Source organism: Ascaphus truei, chromosome 4, assembly GCF_040206685.1.
Source record: "Ascaphus truei isolate aAscTru1 chromosome 4, aAscTru1.hap1, whole genome shotgun sequence".
NCBI classification, from domain to species: domain Eukaryota; kingdom Metazoa; phylum Chordata; class Amphibia; order Anura; family Ascaphidae; genus Ascaphus; species Ascaphus truei.
This window is the reverse complement of record NC_134486.1, coordinates 54,216,231-54,234,540: the sequence shown is the minus strand read 5'-3', so window position 1 is coordinate 54,234,540 and position 18,310 is coordinate 54,216,231. Positions and strand designations below refer to the sequence as shown.

Here is an 18,310-nt window from a genome sequence, read left to right as displayed (position 1 = left end):
CTCCTCCGAGATAGCAGAAAAAGAGTCAAGAAAGACAGGAGGAGAGTTGGGAAGCATTGTGGGATGGGAGGAGGCAACAGATGGGATGTTCTGCCGTATGGACTCCACCTTTTTCTTAAAAAAGTCAGCAAAGTCCTGAGGTGAGATGGATGAAGAAGAGGAGGCAGCTGAGGGTGGTCTGAGTAGAGAGTCAAAGACAGAAAAGAGACGGCGTGGGTTAGACTTGTGTGTGTTGATTAGTGATGAAAAGTAGGTTTGTTTAGCCTGAAAGAGGGCAGAGTTGAAACAGGATAGCATAAATTTGTAGTGAATGAAGTCTGCGAGCGTATGAGATTTCCTCCAGAGTCTTCAATATGAGATTTCCTCCAGAGTCTTCAATATCTAAGAAGGTAGTAACGTATGCTTAACATTGTTCCCTTCTTATACGCTCAGGGCAAAGAGCTATAAATCATTTATCTTAGCTACAGTAACTAGACTAAATTACATACTTGTTTCTCACAAAGTTAAAACACACTAATTTCTCAGGAAGATAAAGAACTAAGAAAAATATATATCAGAGCTAGAAAGAGAGACATATATCAGAAAATATAAAACACAGACAAGAATCCTAGGAACTGTTTAAAATAACAGACATAGGGCCTCATGCAGTAAGCGTCGATTAAGTGAAATCGGCAAGCTTACCGATTAGTCATGTTAATGGCGATTTTTCCTCTCCGTATGCAGTAAGTGCCGAATACATTCAAAATCAACCCGAAAACAAATCCGCCCACTCTCACGATGATTATCCGATCACACACAGGTGTATCGGCGTGCGTGGCGGGGTGCTGATAGGTTGCCCAATCACAAATCTTGCTGAATCAGGCGAAACAAGCATGTTTTGGATTGCGCGCCATATTTAAAGGCAACGTGTACTGCTAATCATTCTCTGTGTTGTTGGGAGTGAGAGAGAGAGAGACGCACAGAGCTGGCTGATTGAACATTTGCATATTGACGGAGAGACTTGTTGTGTATTGGGTGAGCTTTGTCCATTGTTGTTTTGTTTACATCTTTGTCTTGTTTTATATGTGGAAGTGTTTCGTGTGATTGGCTGTACATTAGTTGTCTGTTTTTTGTGAGTGCTGGAAGTATGCCCGCAAAGCGTGGGAAGAGTGATGCTGGTGGGAGTGGGAGTGCTACTCGTGCGAGTACGCGTCGGAGTGAACGTACTGTTCAGGGGAGTGATGTTGCTGGTGCACCGAGTGGTGTTGCTGGGAGTGGGAGTGCTGGTGCTGGGAGTGGGAGTGCTGTTGCTGGGAGTGGGCGTGCTGTTGCTGTGAGTGGGAGTGCTGTTGCTGGGAGTGGGAGTGTTGTTGCTGGGAGTGGGAGTGCTGTTGCTGGGAGTGGGAGTGCTGGTGCTAGGAGTGGGAGTGCTGGTGCTAGGAGTGGGAGTGCTGGTGCTAGGAGTGGGAGTGCTGGTGCTGTGAGTGCTGCTGGTGGCGCAGTTGCTGATGGGGTGTCTGGTGGTGGCGTGCTTGCTGGTGGGCAGCTTTTGGAGGCTCTTCCATTGGAAGAAGGAGAGTCCAGTCAGCACCAGCCAAGCTCTGACCCTAAACCTGCTCGGAAGAAACGTGTGGAGAAGCCACGTAATCCTCGCTTCAATGACCAGGAAAATACAGCTCTTGTCACTGGCATTCTGGAGCACTATAACAGTATATATGGACATTTACTAGGTAAGTGTACCTTTACATTTATTATTCAAATACATGTGATCCTAGGTCATCTGAGTTTTGTTCATATGCAAATATGGGTTCACAATATCTTTCTATGTTAATTAGTCTGGAAACACAGCTTTTTATCATGCCTTACAAGGACAACTAAACACAGGCGGTCAATTTGCCATAACTGCATACAATATGAATGCAACCTTGCTTACATGTATAGGTTTAGTAGTGAATGCTCATGTGCTTCACATATTACACATAAAACAGCATGTTTGCTATCTCTTGGAACAGCTAGCAGTGTAGGAAACTGGTGCTTCTATTATTAATCATTTACCTCATATATTTTATATGTTTTTCAAGGGCGGACAAGTTCAGCAAGCAGAAAAGAAATGTGGGACACAATAGTCATTGGTGTCAATGCGTGTGGAAATCATGTGAGGGACAAGCGGAATTGTCACAAGAGATTTGATGATATTAGGTCCAAATTGAAAAAGAAAATACAACACCAATGCGTGCATGCTACTGGCACTGGAGGTGGGCCCACACCACAACGTCTCATATTAAGTCCATTGGAGGAGCTGCTTCGGGCAAAATTACTTCCCGTCGTCGTGGAAGGCTTACCTGGTGACCGTGATATAGGAATTTACCCCTCACAATTTCCACCAGGTGAGAAATATTACTGTACTAGGCGTGTCGTTGCTTACAGTTATTTTGCATAGTTACACTGCTTTTTATACTGTCTTCACAATATAAGCATACCTGTATCTATATATGTATATGTCTGATTCTGTATATATATATATCTCAAAATAGACATATATGTTGTAGTCCTACTAAAAGCAGTAACTAATATAGCACGTGCCATTGCGTGCTCATTTACATGTGAATTCCCAAAATGCATTGCTGCAGTGGAAGCAATTGATGGTGGGCGAAGATGGGGAACAACAGGGTAGTACACATGTGTAACACATGTTAATCAGAAATTATTACTAGCTACAGGTACAGAACAGAAATATGTAGAATATTATTGTGTATTTTATTTATTTTACTCCGACAAACATGACATTACTGCCTATTTTAAGCATGCATCAAATATATTGCATGCAACGGCCTACAAACATCACTTGCACTAACACATCTATAGTTGTTTATGAAAAGGTCCATTTTTGCTTTAACTCATATACAGACAGCATAATGAGGCACACGTATCATATTTTATGTCATTGTTTTCATAACTTAAAAACTGCACACGACTATTTAGCTCATCTACCATTGTGTTAAAGCAGCTGCAATTAATATCTCATCACAGCATACACTTCAACAGAGGGGGTGGGGTTCAGCACACACACTAATTGCAGCCTCATTTTAGGGTCAACTTAGTTCACACCATTTTCACCTGTTTCAAGTAATTGAAAGGTGTGGCTGATTAGGCTTTTTGGGGAAGGGAATACCGTTCTTACAACCTGACTAGCACAACTGAAGTTAATCACACTCATTTGAAAGCTTCACTTTAGCTACTAAATGCCCCAACAACTCATTACTTATCAAAGCGTACGTCACACATTAGTTCACTCATATCTATAGTTGAACTACTACTATCAACGACACATTATCACACACTGCATGTGTTGTCTTGTTTAGTCACAGCCACATTCATGTGTGCCACATCTTATATTAATGTACCACACATATCCTCTACCAAAAACAACACTTTTTGCAATATGACCACCTTCATGATAACCATTGTGAATGGTCATCTCATGATAGTTATGTACATTATGATACTGATATCACTACACAACATATGATTTTTATGTACAAATTTTATCTATTTATCCTCACGCATTACTGCAGGAACATAGTATGTTTTATGTTAGGGAACTCAAAAGTTCTAAGTACACAGGCATGTACATTGTTATTACAACTATTTATGTTCACTTTCACACACACATTTTGGGTTAAGGAAATGATGCTGTTAGGTACTCATAAATACAGAACATACAATAACTGTTTGTTCAATATTTACACATGTAAATGTAAAACTTATGTTATTGTTATATATAGTTGCCCCTGAAGGACATGTGTCACCTGAGACTGAACAAGTGTCTTCACCTGGGTCAGCCAGCTCAACACACCTAGAAGGTGAGTGTATCAGTTGGTGGCCATATAATATGTGCTCTTCTATATGTTATGTTGTCATGTTCATTATTTGTTTTGCACATCTTCTTTAAATAGGATTACTTAGTGTCAGTGAAAATGAAGTGTAAGGCAACTTGTATTGTGTTAGTGATGTTAACTATCATGTAGGAGTTGTGAGTTTACAGCAAGTTTTCAGTCACTCATATTTCATACTGAGTCCAAACATTATTCTTAAGTCAAGGTAGTTTTTAATGTGAGGTTATAAAACGTATGGAAACATGTTAGTTGTTACTTATGACACAGTACAATTACATAGTAACACAGCAGAGATTAACATGCCATTTAATAATGTGTACATTTATTTGTAGAACATGATGAAGAGGATTTTGATGATGATGATGATGATGATGATGATGCCGCCGCCGCCGCCATAGACACACAAATACAAGCAAGTGACCATGAAGAGGTTCCAATTGAAACTGTTTTACCGCCAAATCGTCCAGCAAAAACCACATATGATGCAATTGTAGCTTCTGAGGGAAAAATTGTGGAAGCAGAAAATCGTCGCCATTCTGACCTGATGACAGTGCTGGAAAGGATGATTGCACTGCAGGAAGAAACAGTTTCACAATTGGCACATCTCCACAGAGTCTTCATTGAAGTGCCTAAACAGTTGCAAAAAATCAACACCTCATTCGAAGCATTAGTTGTTCAGCAAACACAAGCTAATTACTGGAGAATGACTAATGTACCACAATTCAACACCTCCCAGCCAGGATCTGTTCATGCAGGTCAGTTTTCACCACATTCATCTGATATTCATTCACCAGGCCCAAATGTTACCGGTCAAGTAGCAGACATTGCTGTGCAGGTTCCTGATGACATCCTACCGCTGCCATCTGTACAAATTCAGCAGCAGACACCTACAAAGGAGGCGACAAAAACGAAACAAGACACACATGAAACAGACCAACCATCACTTGTGCAGTGTCTACCAACTTGCTCACATGTGTCAGTGGGCACAAGCCCTGTCCGTGAACAGTCACTACCAAAAAAGCCCTGTAGGTGAGTCACTGCCCAAAAGCCCTGTAGGTGAATCGCTGCCCAAAAGCCCTGTAGGTGAATCGCTGCCCAAAAGCCCTGTAGGTGAGTCACTGGCCACAAGCCCTGTAGGTGAGTCACTGGCCACAAGCCCTGTAGGTGAACAGTCACTACCCAAAAGCCCTGTAGGTGAGTCACTGCCCAAAAGCCCTGTAGGTGAGTCACTGGCCACAAGCCCTGCCCGTGAAGTGCCAGAGGCCAGTCAAAGTGGCTCTGTTGTACCTAAAGTTGGTGGCAAAAGAAAAAGGAAAATTCAAGAGACAACAAGCAGGCCTGTTACTCGCTCGCAAAAAGAACAAAAAAAATAAATTTTAAAATTCACAAAATATGTCTTTGGCCTTGTTTTGTTGACTTCAGATTATCTAATTACTATTGTATGTATGCTGAAGACTGTGTTGTTTCCAAACTTTCAAGTATGTTCTTGTACACGTGAATTTTTGGAAATGTTAACACTCCTAATTAATGAATAGTGTTATAAATATTGATGTATTAATCGTCTGTTCAGTAATGCTCCACCAGGAGCCAGTTGCTAAGTTTAGAGAAGCTGCCATTGACTTTGCAGCAAAACATTGCATTTGGGTGTGTTAATTGATGTAATCATTGCATGTGCATATTATTTTCATGCAATTATAAAAGCACCTATTTAACTGCAAACATCTTTCTTGTACGTGTACAGCAGGATTTTGTGTTAAATATTACTTACCTTTGGTGGCCATTGTAATGTTGTCCTTTAATCATTTATGTGTTCTTGTTTCAAGAACATCTCTGAATTTATACTAAAATATATGTAGTATGTATTGATATATGCACACACACACACAGACACACACTGTGTGTGTGTGTGTGTGTGTATATATATAGTACTATCTAAACTGGTATAGATGTATTTACAAAAAACATACACTTCATGCTTCCTTGTGAAAACACACTATTTTAATAATACAGGCCTAATGTTTGACAACTATACTAAGTGTGAGCCTCTAACATTATTGGGTGCAAACAAATGTTTATTACTTAATTCACTCATGTTTATCACCATTTAAATAGGTTTCATACAAGGCCTACTTACTGCCATCAATATGTTGTGTGTACTCCTGCAATATAAAAAAAAAAAAAGATACATTATATATATATATATATATATATATATATATATATATATATATATATATATATATATATATATATACACATATACATATACATATACATATATACACACACACACACACACACACACTATACATATAGTACAATATACACTATATATATATATATATTTTTATGAGAGAGATATATTTATATATATATAGATACACACGTATTTAAACTCATGCAGACAGGTAGTTAACCAGACTTTCAAATACACACAGAAATGTATGTGGGAAAAAAACATTTCATTTTGCAGGTGTGTGTATTTACTGATATGGCTGTCTAAGCACTATTTTCACACAGTGCTCTTTGTTATTTTTCTAGAAAACTCAATGTTACTGAAATAAGTGTAGGAATGTTTTCACAAACGAGATAAAAAAATGATACATGTTTTCCCCACATTCGCCTAGCACTAACCACAAAACTTAACCCAATTAAAAGGACACATCCAATTGGCGTTTGAAATAAGGAGTAAAAGTAGTTACTTTTGTTGACCTTGAAAACGAAACACAGGAATTTGTTAGCCATTGAGCAGAATCATTTTGATGAGCAAAGAAGACAGAACTGCACACATCTTTTGTGCTACTCTGACATGGCTGATGAATTCGTTAACAATATGAATCCCCTTTTAGGGTATAAGTACATGGTTTCAGAAGCAATTTTAAACAGTCGCGGACACAAAGCAAGCACACGCCAAATCTATGATTTGATTCGAGCTAAATATCCTTATTACCAAGACCGTAGGCATGCGCGGAATTTTAATTCCTCAATAAGATTCACTTTATCAACTAATGACTTTCTTGAACGTGTGCAGGATAAGCTAGAACACACCTATGGTTTCTGGAAGATTGCAAAGGAAAAGCATTTTACCCTGAAAGAGGGCACATATATTGTTGTGAAAGGCATATTTATTCCTAATGCCAATAGCAATGGATCCGCTACTACTGTTCCGTGTGAATCGATACCTGCTGCAATATCTGCACCCTCCATTCCTGAAACCCACATTGTACAACAACAAAAGTACTATGATTATGTACCAAGCCTTTCAGCTGAAAATGCATTGGAATGGGAACCAGAAGAAATGAACCTACCTCCCGACCAATTGTTTGAAGAAAGCAGTGGCGATTCCTATGAGCGCTTCATGGAGGAGATGTGTGTCATACTGGATTCAGCGGGTGGGTCAAGCGTGGATGAAAATGCCTTGCATTTCTGGAGCGACCAGTTGCAGCCAGACGAAGAGTTAATTCTAGAAGAATGGTAAATATAACAACCGTTATGCGTTGACTGTGCGTTTAAATGTTTTTTTTTTTTTTTTAACCACCATTTTCCCTTTCAATGCGTGGATACAGCGTAACATTGCAGACTGCATAACATGTAGCGATCACAAAGAAATTGTTGCCGAATACAATATAGTATAACCTGAAAGAGTAGTACACATTGCTGACGGAATAAATATACGTACTTTCCTATCCCTTTAACCATATTAGCAACATTTTAACATAACTCTAACACATACCTGTTTTGTTATCATGCAACATTTAAAAGCGGGTCCACCACGTATGACGTGGGACCCTTGTCATGGCCCAAGGCGTCCTTAAAAAGGATTACGGATGTAAGTCCCGCCCCCAAGCGACGTGCGCGCCTCAAAGCCTATTGGCTGTCATGTTTTGTTATAGTAACTGTAACTGCAGTGTGTCATGTGTGCGGCTCAGTGTTTGTAGCCGTAAAGTGGGCGTTAGCCGAATGTTAATTGAGTGGGAGGAGTGTTAGCGTGCGTTTCACGCTGGTTTAACATGACGTCACACGTATTGCATTTGCGCATTGTGTTATCGGCCGTCCTTTCTGTCCAAACACGTCTGTTTAAAAAGAATACAGATGTACTCGTTTAGAACGAATGTAGTTTCGTATTCATTGTATTTGAAATAAAGATTTTATGTTTAATGGTATTTTCAAGATGTATTGAACGCACAACGTACGCTTTGTTTTGCGCATGCGCTAACAGTTAGTGCAGCCAAGCGTGAAGTGCGTGCGCACACTAAGATGTGCGCGCACATTTGTCAGTATACAGGCAACGTTCACATCATATACATAGTTATGCCTGCTACAAATTTAAAGAAACATTACATACTGATGTACACTTGTACTTCTAACATATAAGTGAGTGACGTGTGTATGTACACAATCATATAGAGCTGTGTAATGCGTTGTCACGGATACATATATAGTAAGGTGCCATATTTGACCATCATGTGTTTGCTGTATTTCAGAGATGTCGGGGAAGATACAATCGGATCAATGTATGATTTCAGAAGAGTCTACCTTTATATGAGATGATTGTGAGGAGGAGCCACCGACTACTATACTACATATGGAACTAATTTTATATTGCTTGCAGCGCTTATTAACAAACAATTAAAAATGTGATACCCTTATGCCTATATTGCATAAGCACTTAATTAACATAATGATGTTGCAAAATAGTGCCTCATGAATTTTTATTGAGTGTTCTTTAATGACTACTATCATTTTATGGCATGGTGTGTTTTATATATAACAACCATTCCCACTCTGCTAACACATTTGTGTATTCTATTGTGTAATGGAACGTATGACTGTCGAAACTATGTAACAATAATAATAATAATAATAATAATTATAATATGAGCATGTTCATGTATAGCGCTGCTAGTTGTACACAGCGCTTTACAGACACATTTTTCAGGCTGAGGTCCCTGGCCCGTGGAACTTACAATTTATTTTTTGCCGCCTGAGGCACAGGGAGATAAAGTGACTTGCCCAAGGTCACAAGGAGCCGACACCGGGAATTGAACCAGACTCCCCTGCTTCAAACTCTCAGTGCCAGTGTGTGTCTTTACTCACTGAGCCACTCCTTCTCCCAATGTAAAGGACACTTACAACCAACTAGCCATTTATTGTTAAAAATCTCTTGTTACATGGGTATGTTGATAAAATGGTTTGGGACTGTAGCAAATAATGTTATTGGCCAGATGTTGTGGTCCCCTACAATGCATGAAGTTCTGAATATGACATCAACATCATGTAATGAAGTACGTTTCTGTGTATATTTCATTAACCTAACTAACTATAGTTTACTGTGTTTATTAAATGTTATAAAAATACATAGTATAGTCAATATGATGATATAAGCTACCATAATAAAGCTGGTGTTATCATTTGTCGGTGTTATACATGGATCCTACACAAATTGATACAGACACAAACAGTTGTCTTACAAAGTGTGTCTATGCTAATGTGCACGTGATTGACGTTACAATTGTGAAAATACTTGATAATTATCATCATGATAATGATGAAGTGACGTGATTTATATTCCAAAAATATTACCAACATTGTCATATTGGTAAATTATAAATGCTAAATGACAGTAACATTAGCGACAAATTTGTCTTCTCTGTTAACAGTTTAACACTTGGTACATGTAGGACACATCCACACACGTGTGACTTATACATACACATGTCACAAATTTAAATTAATGTTGACTATTAATTCCTAGCATTACAAAACACCAACATTGCTAAATATAAGATGTAGTACGCATTGTTGTGATTGCAGGCATTCATGCATGGAGTTTTATGATCAGTCAATTTCATCCGTGATGAATGATCTCCCGTAAGTAAAGAAATAACTACAGTTATCCCCTTGTCTCCAAACACCTCTATATTACATTAATGGAATTTATAAGGAAACATACATAAAATGTGATGAAATGGGAGTAATCATTTTCTAATACAATGCACATGAAAGCTCAAGAGTAGCTAAATGCATATACATGATACAGAAAGTACATATATGTAACATTTGTGTTTAAACCAATATGTTGGGTTTTTACTACAAATAATTATAGGAAGATTGATGTAGGCACATCTTATGAGAGATGTCAGCAAATATACATACCATGATCAGTCATACTGGAGATATACCTATAATGCAAAGGAACAATATATAAATTGCAAACATTGACATGCCATCTTCAGTACCGTAAACAACACAGCAAAGTGTGTATTTGGTGTTAAATGTGCAACACCATGTATATTTCATGACATTCAAAATGTAAATCAGCCTGGTGTACACATCATATGGATGTACATGTTACACTGCACCAATAACATTGTATGTAAGCATACTAGAAGCATGAATGAGTATGGGCATAATATGTGTATTGTGTTAGCATAAGGAACAACACAATGCTAAAATATTAGTGCTTTGTTACCCCAGTTGTATTCACATACACACAACTAAAGTACAATTGAAGAGGGATTATATAACCTGTGCAACAATAACATACCGGTGCCACATCCCTTTGTGCACACAGCAGAGAAAAGAAAGGTGTGCAACCCATATTCATCTGTGTCCTACCAGAAGGGTATATAAAAAAACATTATTGTTAAGATAACATAATGTAAGTATAAAAGTATAACTTGGAACATATATGTTTTTACTTACAAGAAAAAAATGAATTGATGAGATTCTGGCGTGTCTGGCCACCACTGGCTGTTTGTTCATTTTCAGCAGCTACATGGGTGGGATGCTCGTCTACCAAAGGCTCAGCTAGGTCTGATTGTACATTGTGCCTGAGTGCAACATTGTGCAAAATGCAACAGGCAAGGATAATATCAGACACTTTTTGAGGCTTGTATAGAAGAGCCCCACCAGTTCTGTCCAGACACCTAAATCTGGTCTTGAGTAGGCCAAATGCCCTCTCTATAACAGATCTTGTAGATATATGGGCTGCATTGTACCTCTCCTCTGCTTCAGTTTGAGGGTTTAGCACCGGAGTCAAGAGCCACGGCCTAATTCCGTATCCTGAGTCACCTATAATGAATGGAGCACACATAAGCTGACATTAGTGATCAAATTGTACAATGCCAACATTCCTAAATAAAAATGTGTTTTGTGTTATAACATGTAAATGTGTACTCACCCAGCAGCCAACCATGTTCAAAATGTCCCTCTTCGAACGCATGGAAGACTGAAGAGTTCCTCAGGATGGAGGAATCGTGACTGGAACCAGGGAATTTGGGTACCACATGCATTATCCTCATCGTGGCATCACATACCACCTGTACATTGAGTGAATGGTAGTGCTTACGATTGCGGTACACATGCTCACTCTGACTAGGTGCAATCAAAGCAACATGTGTTCAATCGATTGCACCCAGCACACATGGTATCCCTGCTATATTATAAAAGCCAGTCCTGACTTCCAGCCACTCTGTCGCCTCTGTAGGAAAATGAATATAATTCCTAGCGCGTCTATTGAGTGCATAGAGAAACTGGGTCAAGGCCCGCGAGAATGTAGATTGCGAGACCCCGCCCACTATGCCCACAGTTGTCTGGTATGACGCGGAAGCAAGATAATGTAATGAGCACAGCATTTTAACAAGCCCAGGGACTGCACGACCTCTGGCTGTGAAAAAATCTAAATCTCCCCTTATCTCCTGATAAAGAGCTAAGATTGCTGCTGAACTCAAACGATAGCGACTTACAATCTCCTCCTCACTCATCCCATCTAACAGGGTTCTCTCCCTGTACAGACGCGGACGAGGCACAACTTGTCTCCTCTGTCTTCTCCTCTGATCTCCTGTCCCTCTCCCTGTCTCTGTCGTATCCGCGTGACTGTCCCTGTCACTGTCACTGTCCCTCGGTGTGTCCCTCCCTTGCCCTATATGATTGTCTTCATCATCAAGCATGTCATAGAAAAGAATGTTCCTCCGTCTCCTAAACAATCTCAACATTTTGAAATGAGTAGCTGTGAATGATCAGGTAATGGGCGTCCTTTAAATAGGTATGTGATGATGTCAGGTGACATAGTAAAATGCAAGGTGTTACATGAACATAATAAAGTACTTCTGTGGCAATCTGTGTGCAGTTGTTCTTAGAAGTATTTGTTGTGTGTATTCTGCAGGGAATGATGATATTTGCCAATGATGTGACGTGAAGTTTTGTACAAAGATTGCTTGAAAATAAATAGTGTAATGTGCAATGCATGTAACACTTGTGAACGCAACAGTCAGTCATGTAATTAGACAAAAAGGCTGAGATTGACGTGGGAAAAGTTGTGTGTAACATGTGTAATTAGCCATGTTATTGTGACATGTTGACAACAATGAATAGTCGTGTGCATATGCATGCATTTGTGTAATGAGGATAGTTGGTATAGAATGAGTTTACAAGGTGTCCCAATGCTGAATTACTGTACATGTGTGTATAAGTTAGGTTGAAGTGCTTGTAATGCTACGGTTACAATGTAAACATGCAATGTGATTGAGCGTCCAATAAGTGACGTCATGAAAATAGGGAGGACCCAAAAGTATATGTAAACATGAGAATACAGATGTACATGAACGTTTAAAGATGCGTGACACATTACTAGCATTGTGTAATGTAAAGGAAGATGAATATACTGTGTATGTGTGACATGTGTGACATGTGTAACATCATGTAAATAATTGTCGCTCAGTTCATTAAAATGTGTGATATGATGTGAGGTTCTCCTTTAAGAGTTGAGTATAGTATTTTCCCTTGGCACATCATCACATGATGAGTAATGTGACCCGCAAATGCTGCAAACATGTAAAAGTATAATGTTATGCAAATAATACACGTCAGCTGTGACACAATGCAGGGAATGCCCCCACACTGTAATGCAAATGACGTTTGTATTGTGAGCAATGAAACGTAAACAGTACTATACTGTTATACGTCCCCGCTCCATTGACTCCATTGATGTAAGAAGATTTTTTTTTCTAAGTGCCGTTCCGGCAGCCTTAGCGATCGTTCTCCCCTCCAAACTGCCAACTTTAGTTGGCGGGAGAAATTGGCCATAACATCTCAATTTCGTAGTGCCGATCAGGCCCGATAAGCTGTTTTTTTTTGTTGAATCCAGCCGATTTAAAAAAGTGGCGATCAGTGGCGAAAACAGGCTTATCGGCAGCCGACTGCCCATAACAAAATAATCGGCTCCGAAACATGGCGATATCAAGCACTTATCGGCGCTTACTGAATCTCAAACCCAATTTTGGCTATAAAATGGCGATAATTCCCTTATCAACGCTTACTGCATGAGGCCCATAGTTAGACAGAGCTAAAAAAAACCAGGGCACACCTTTCAAATTATAAATTATAGTTTATAGACAATGTATGGGAAAACAGGAAATTAATCTTATCACTAAAAATGTCCTGTTTCAAGCTACCCCTTGAATGTTCAAGCTGCCCTAAAATCCTTCATGAGAAAACCAATTTATAAGGAAACATTTTAACCTATTGTGTGCTGAATATATATATATATAGAAGTTGTGTTAGTTTAAATGAAATAAAAAAAGACATTATGCACAATTAGAAGTTGTGTTAGTTTAAAAGAAATAAAAAAAGAAATTATGCACAATTAGAAGTTGTGTTCGATTAAATGAAATAAATTAAAGTCTCCAGCAACAGTGGCGCTTTACTACTGCAACTAAACACTACCAAATGTCTTAAAGAAAAAAAAATGTATTGCGTTTGTAGCCCCTGGCATGGGCGTCCGCAGAATTTTTTTCAGGGTGGGGGGCATAATTTTAACGACCAGTGCCCGGCTGTAAAAGTGGTGGTGAGTGCACTGTGGCGAGCGAGCCCGACCAGCATAAGGGGAGTTCTCGCCCCCCCGAGAAAATTTAGAAAAAAAGAGTGGGCAAATGGTGCATTTTCAAGCAAATTTGAGAAAGCTTGAAGTTTAATAAAGCAATTGTGAAAGTGTAGTTATGACATCAAAAAAGAGCTGCTATTCAGGGTTGCAGGATCTGGTGGGTGCCTGGAGAACTTGCCGTGTCACTCTGGCGCTTAAGTGCAGAAATTTCAGCCGTACTACTACTTTTTAAGGCTGCTTCTCTGCGCAGGATCCTCCGACATTATGTGTGCCAGGTGGGGCACAAGAAAAAGAAATGGGGATCATTAAATACTCTGCTCATCACCGAGCTGGCGGTATTGAAAAAACTGTGGGTTGTAGATAAGCTGCAGGGAGTTGAAAAATCTCTTTAAAGTTCTCGTGCTAGGAGATCCAAGCTTTCCTTGCACAATGCATAGTTATATTGGTAAGATGAGATTTGTGAACTTCAAATAACTCACCTACAATGCACTATTTATTGAATACAGCCCTGTATGCAGTAATAGAAACTTCAAAAAGGAAAAGTGTATGTGTGTGGCACACAGTGTGGGTGGGTGGGTATATATACTTCTAATCAAAAAAAGACCCTTCAGTACTGCAAAACCAATTCTTTTTCAAAAAAAGCAAGGAAAACAGAATGTTTTTTTTATCTAACCCTCACCCAATAGGGTTTCCCCTTGGTGGCATGCTTCATCATTGGGTCCATCCCGTTCCGCTGCGGAACGGGGCGTGCTGCGACCTACGAGCTATGTGGGAGCACTTATTAGTATGATTGTACACACACACAATATATATACTGTAGTGCCAGATTTCACTTGCCACAGCACTAGATTGCACCAACAGCATCAGATTGCACCCAAAACACTTGCCACACGGCACCAGTTATAACCCCACAGCACTTGCCTTTGCATTGGATGGAATCCACATCATTCACCAGATATAATCCCACATTTTCCGCTCTCCCGTTTTTCTGAGTGCTTGCTTGCTTTCCCTCATTTTTCACTATCTGCTTCTCCCTTTTTTTTCAACAACACACAAGACACAGCGCAGGGTTTTTCTATCATGTGCTCCCTCTCTGTCCCCATCTTTCTTTTTCCATCCATAGTAGCATCATGCTCCTTTGTCTCACTTTTGCTGTATCTATTTTACTTTTACTCTCTCTCTCTCGCTGCTCTCTCACTCTCACCGCTCTCTCACTCTCACCCTGCCCCTGTCTTGCTTTTCCATAATATTTCTCCATTCTCTCTGAATCTTTCTCACACTCTATTCAGCTCAGCTTAATAAATAGCCACCATGATGCATGTGGTGGCACTGGCACCCAGCGAAACGTCGTGTTGTACCCTAATTTTCAAATTGTTGCCAATTCCAAGTACTACCTCCTGTCCCCTGAGGCAGCAAAACTACTGTGGTCTGTGAATTATTGGATTCAGATTTCAGAACTAATTGCAGTCTACTCTGCAGAGTGCCGGGGCCTATTGCGCAGAGAGAGTGCTGCTGCCTGCGTCTTCACTCTTCAGCAGACTCTCTGAACTGAGCCTGCGCAAATTGACGACGAGTCAGAGGAGGCGGGAGCATGATGGGCGAGAGGCCGCGTGATGTGTGTGGAGGTCAGAGTCAGACCATGATTGGTCCGACCCAGGGACTGGGTCATTAAGGGACGGCGGCAGCTCTCTCATTGATAGCGCTCAGCTACCAATGATGAGTGGACTTGTTGGAACCGGCGCCGCCCCAGCGCAATGGCGGGCCCGGCCGCGGCACAGATTGGTCCCGACTTGGGAGTGAGGCGGCTCTCATTGGTAGGTAGTGCTACCAATGAGAGCCGCCTCACTCCCGAGTGCTACCAATGACAGTGCGCTGCGCTTCCTCCTGCGTAGCAGTGTAGGCTAGCCTACCACTAGCTGCCTGCCGCGGCGCCACTGGGACCCACCCACCTCCGTCCCGGTCCTCCCGAAGTCTGTTTTTGGCGTTTATAGCGCGTTAACTTACTGTACGGCGCCATATACGCCAAAAATAGTCCGGGACTGCGAGTGATCCAGGGGGGGCGCTTGCCCCCCTTGCTCCCTCCTGCGGACGCCCATGGCCCCTGGTGAGAGGTGTGCAACACACTCACACAGTCTTCACCAGTGTGCACTGAACACATGACTAATGGACATGAGAGCAGCTAATAATAAAGGCTGTGAGAGAGGAGGGACTAATGAAAGATATAATCTATATATTTTATATATATATAATATATATAATCTATATTAAGTAGGATATCAATATATATATATATATATATATATATATATATATATATATATATATATATATATATGCAAATATAGCTGTATGCTCATCTGCATGTCTTAGGCAGGTCTGCAACCCCGCCTTTCCCCATTATCACCCAGCATACAGCACTTCCACTGCAGCAAGGGATTCTGGGAAATGACATGCAAATGAGCACACAGTGTCACTTTTTGCCTCAATAACCATTTTTAACATGGTTCCCTGGCTGTGCTCAAAGCTGTGACCATGCAGCAAGCTTAAGCCTATAGGGAACCATGTTAAAAATGGTTATTGAGGCAAAAAGTGACACTGTGTGCTCATTTGCATGTCATTTCCCAGAATCCCTTGCTGCAGTGGAAGTGCTGTATGCTGGGTGATAATGGGGAAAGGCGGGGTTGCAGACCTGCCTAAGACATGCAGATGCGCATACAGCTATATTTGCATATTTGCTTTCCTGTGGAGGGTTTTTGTCACTTTTTTACTCACCATAACTTAACTCAGTATATATATAATGTGCATAATGTCTTCTGTATTGACTTCTGCTTTATCTCCCCTTGGGACAGGGAAAACTACAATATATCTGAGACTGTTCTAGTTATTTCGATACATGCAATTGTAAACTGAGGTCTTATATTACAGTGTTATTCCTAATGGATTGTTTACGGCAGCGGTGCGCAAACTGAGGGGTGCGCCCGATTACTCAGGGGTAACTCGGGCTGTTGCAGATGCCCCGCGCTGTTCCCCCCCAGGCATTTAAATTAATGCCGGGGGATTGCGTGAGGCCTCTGCAACTTCACTTATTTTCTCTTAGGCGACGTATCACCATGGCAACGCGGCGTCTAATGACGCTGCGGGGTCATGTGATGTCACCTGGCATGGCACCTGGAAGCGTCATTTGATGCCGGGAGCCGAAGAGAAGTTAAGGGAGGGGGGCGTGAGCAGGGAGAGAAGCAGGAAGGGGGGCGCAAGTGGAAACGATTGTGCACTGCTGGTTTTAAGGTGTTTTCACGTGTTTGCAAATGTTGCCCATAATCTTTAGGCACCACAACCTTAAATAACCAAAATAAGGGGTGCGCGCGTGACGTCAATGCGGGTGCACAAAGGCTAGGAAAGCTCCATGCAACCCGGCAGAAAAATAGCTGAAATCCCCCTGATCGCCGTTCCGTTTAGTCCCGCGGGACATCCAATCAGCCGGGGGAACTATCGGAGGTCCTCCAAGAAAACGCAGAAGCCAGGGACCCCAGATCTCTCCCGCTTCAGCTGCGGCAGCAAGCGACACCAGAGAAAAATAAAAACAAAGATGGCGCCGCTGAGCTGAACGCACGGGAGCGTGCACCTGCATGCAACAACAAGGGAGAGAGGCAAGTTACGGATCTTGAGAGGGATATCCCTAATAGAAAAGCCACATTCAGAAATAAGGCAGAGAGGGCCACAGCAGGTGAAGAGGCAGTGGGGGGGAGCTGCTACTGACAGAAAATGGACTATGACAGAGGGAGACACAGTGAAAACTAAACAGGCCCTCCACAATATGCTTAAAAAAATGCAAGCAAGTTTTCAGTCAGCTCTGGATAGAGCCGTAATGGAATTTAAAACAGAAGTCTCTGTACTAGCTAAAAGAACTACAGAGCTTGAAAATAAGATGGACATTTTCCTACAAAATCAGGTAAATACGGACGATGAGGTCCTGTATCTCAGTGATGAGATACGAGCTATGAGGAATGGAACGGACGATATGGAGAATAGGGAGTGAAGGCAGAATTTCCGAATCCAACATATCTTGAGTCAGTGTCCGCGGAAGCCCTCCAGCCATATCTTAAGAGTCTGTTTAAGTCAATTGACCCTCAACTACAAGATGGCGATCTTATGATGGATAGACCTCACAGAGCCTTGGGGCCGAGATTTCATGACCCCAAAAGAAGCAAAGATGTGGTCCTAAGGCTCCACCAATATGCAACCAAAGAAAGGATTCTAAAAGGCTGCAGAAACAGAGGCTCAATTGAATTTGAAAACAGCTCTATCCAGATCTTCCAGGATGACAATTGAGAGGAGGAGAGGGCTGCGATCAGTAACGGCGGTACTTCAGGAAAAGGATATTCGTTACCGATGGGCCTTTCCATTCCGCCTTGTAGTCAACCATGATGGCAGACAGATCCGGTACCCCGAAGAATCAGCATCTTTCCTATCGGTGTTGGGTCTGACCCCAAGGGATGGAGTGGGCCAAAGACAAAGACTTCGGAAAGACGACACAGATGACGATCGATCTGCT

General features: G+C 41.1%; 1 protein-coding gene across 1 annotated transcript in view; it reads left to right on the top strand.

Annotated features, from left to right (window-relative positions):
- The window catches only part of LOC142492253 (uncharacterized), a 37,997-nt gene extending 20,483 nt beyond the window's left edge, over positions 1-17,514 (top strand). The window contains exons 4-8 of the mRNA XM_075594924.1: positions 2,179-2,366; positions 3,765-3,842; positions 4,208-4,904; positions 14,009-14,093; positions 17,215-17,514. Coding sequence (XP_075451039.1) covers positions 2,179-2,366; positions 3,765-3,842; positions 4,208-4,904; positions 14,009-14,093; positions 17,215-17,514 — 1,348 coding nt within the window. The remainder of the gene's footprint in view (positions 1-2,178; positions 2,367-3,764; positions 3,843-4,207; positions 4,905-14,008; positions 14,094-17,214) is intronic.
- The last annotated feature ends 796 nt before the right edge of the window (positions 17,515-18,310 follow it).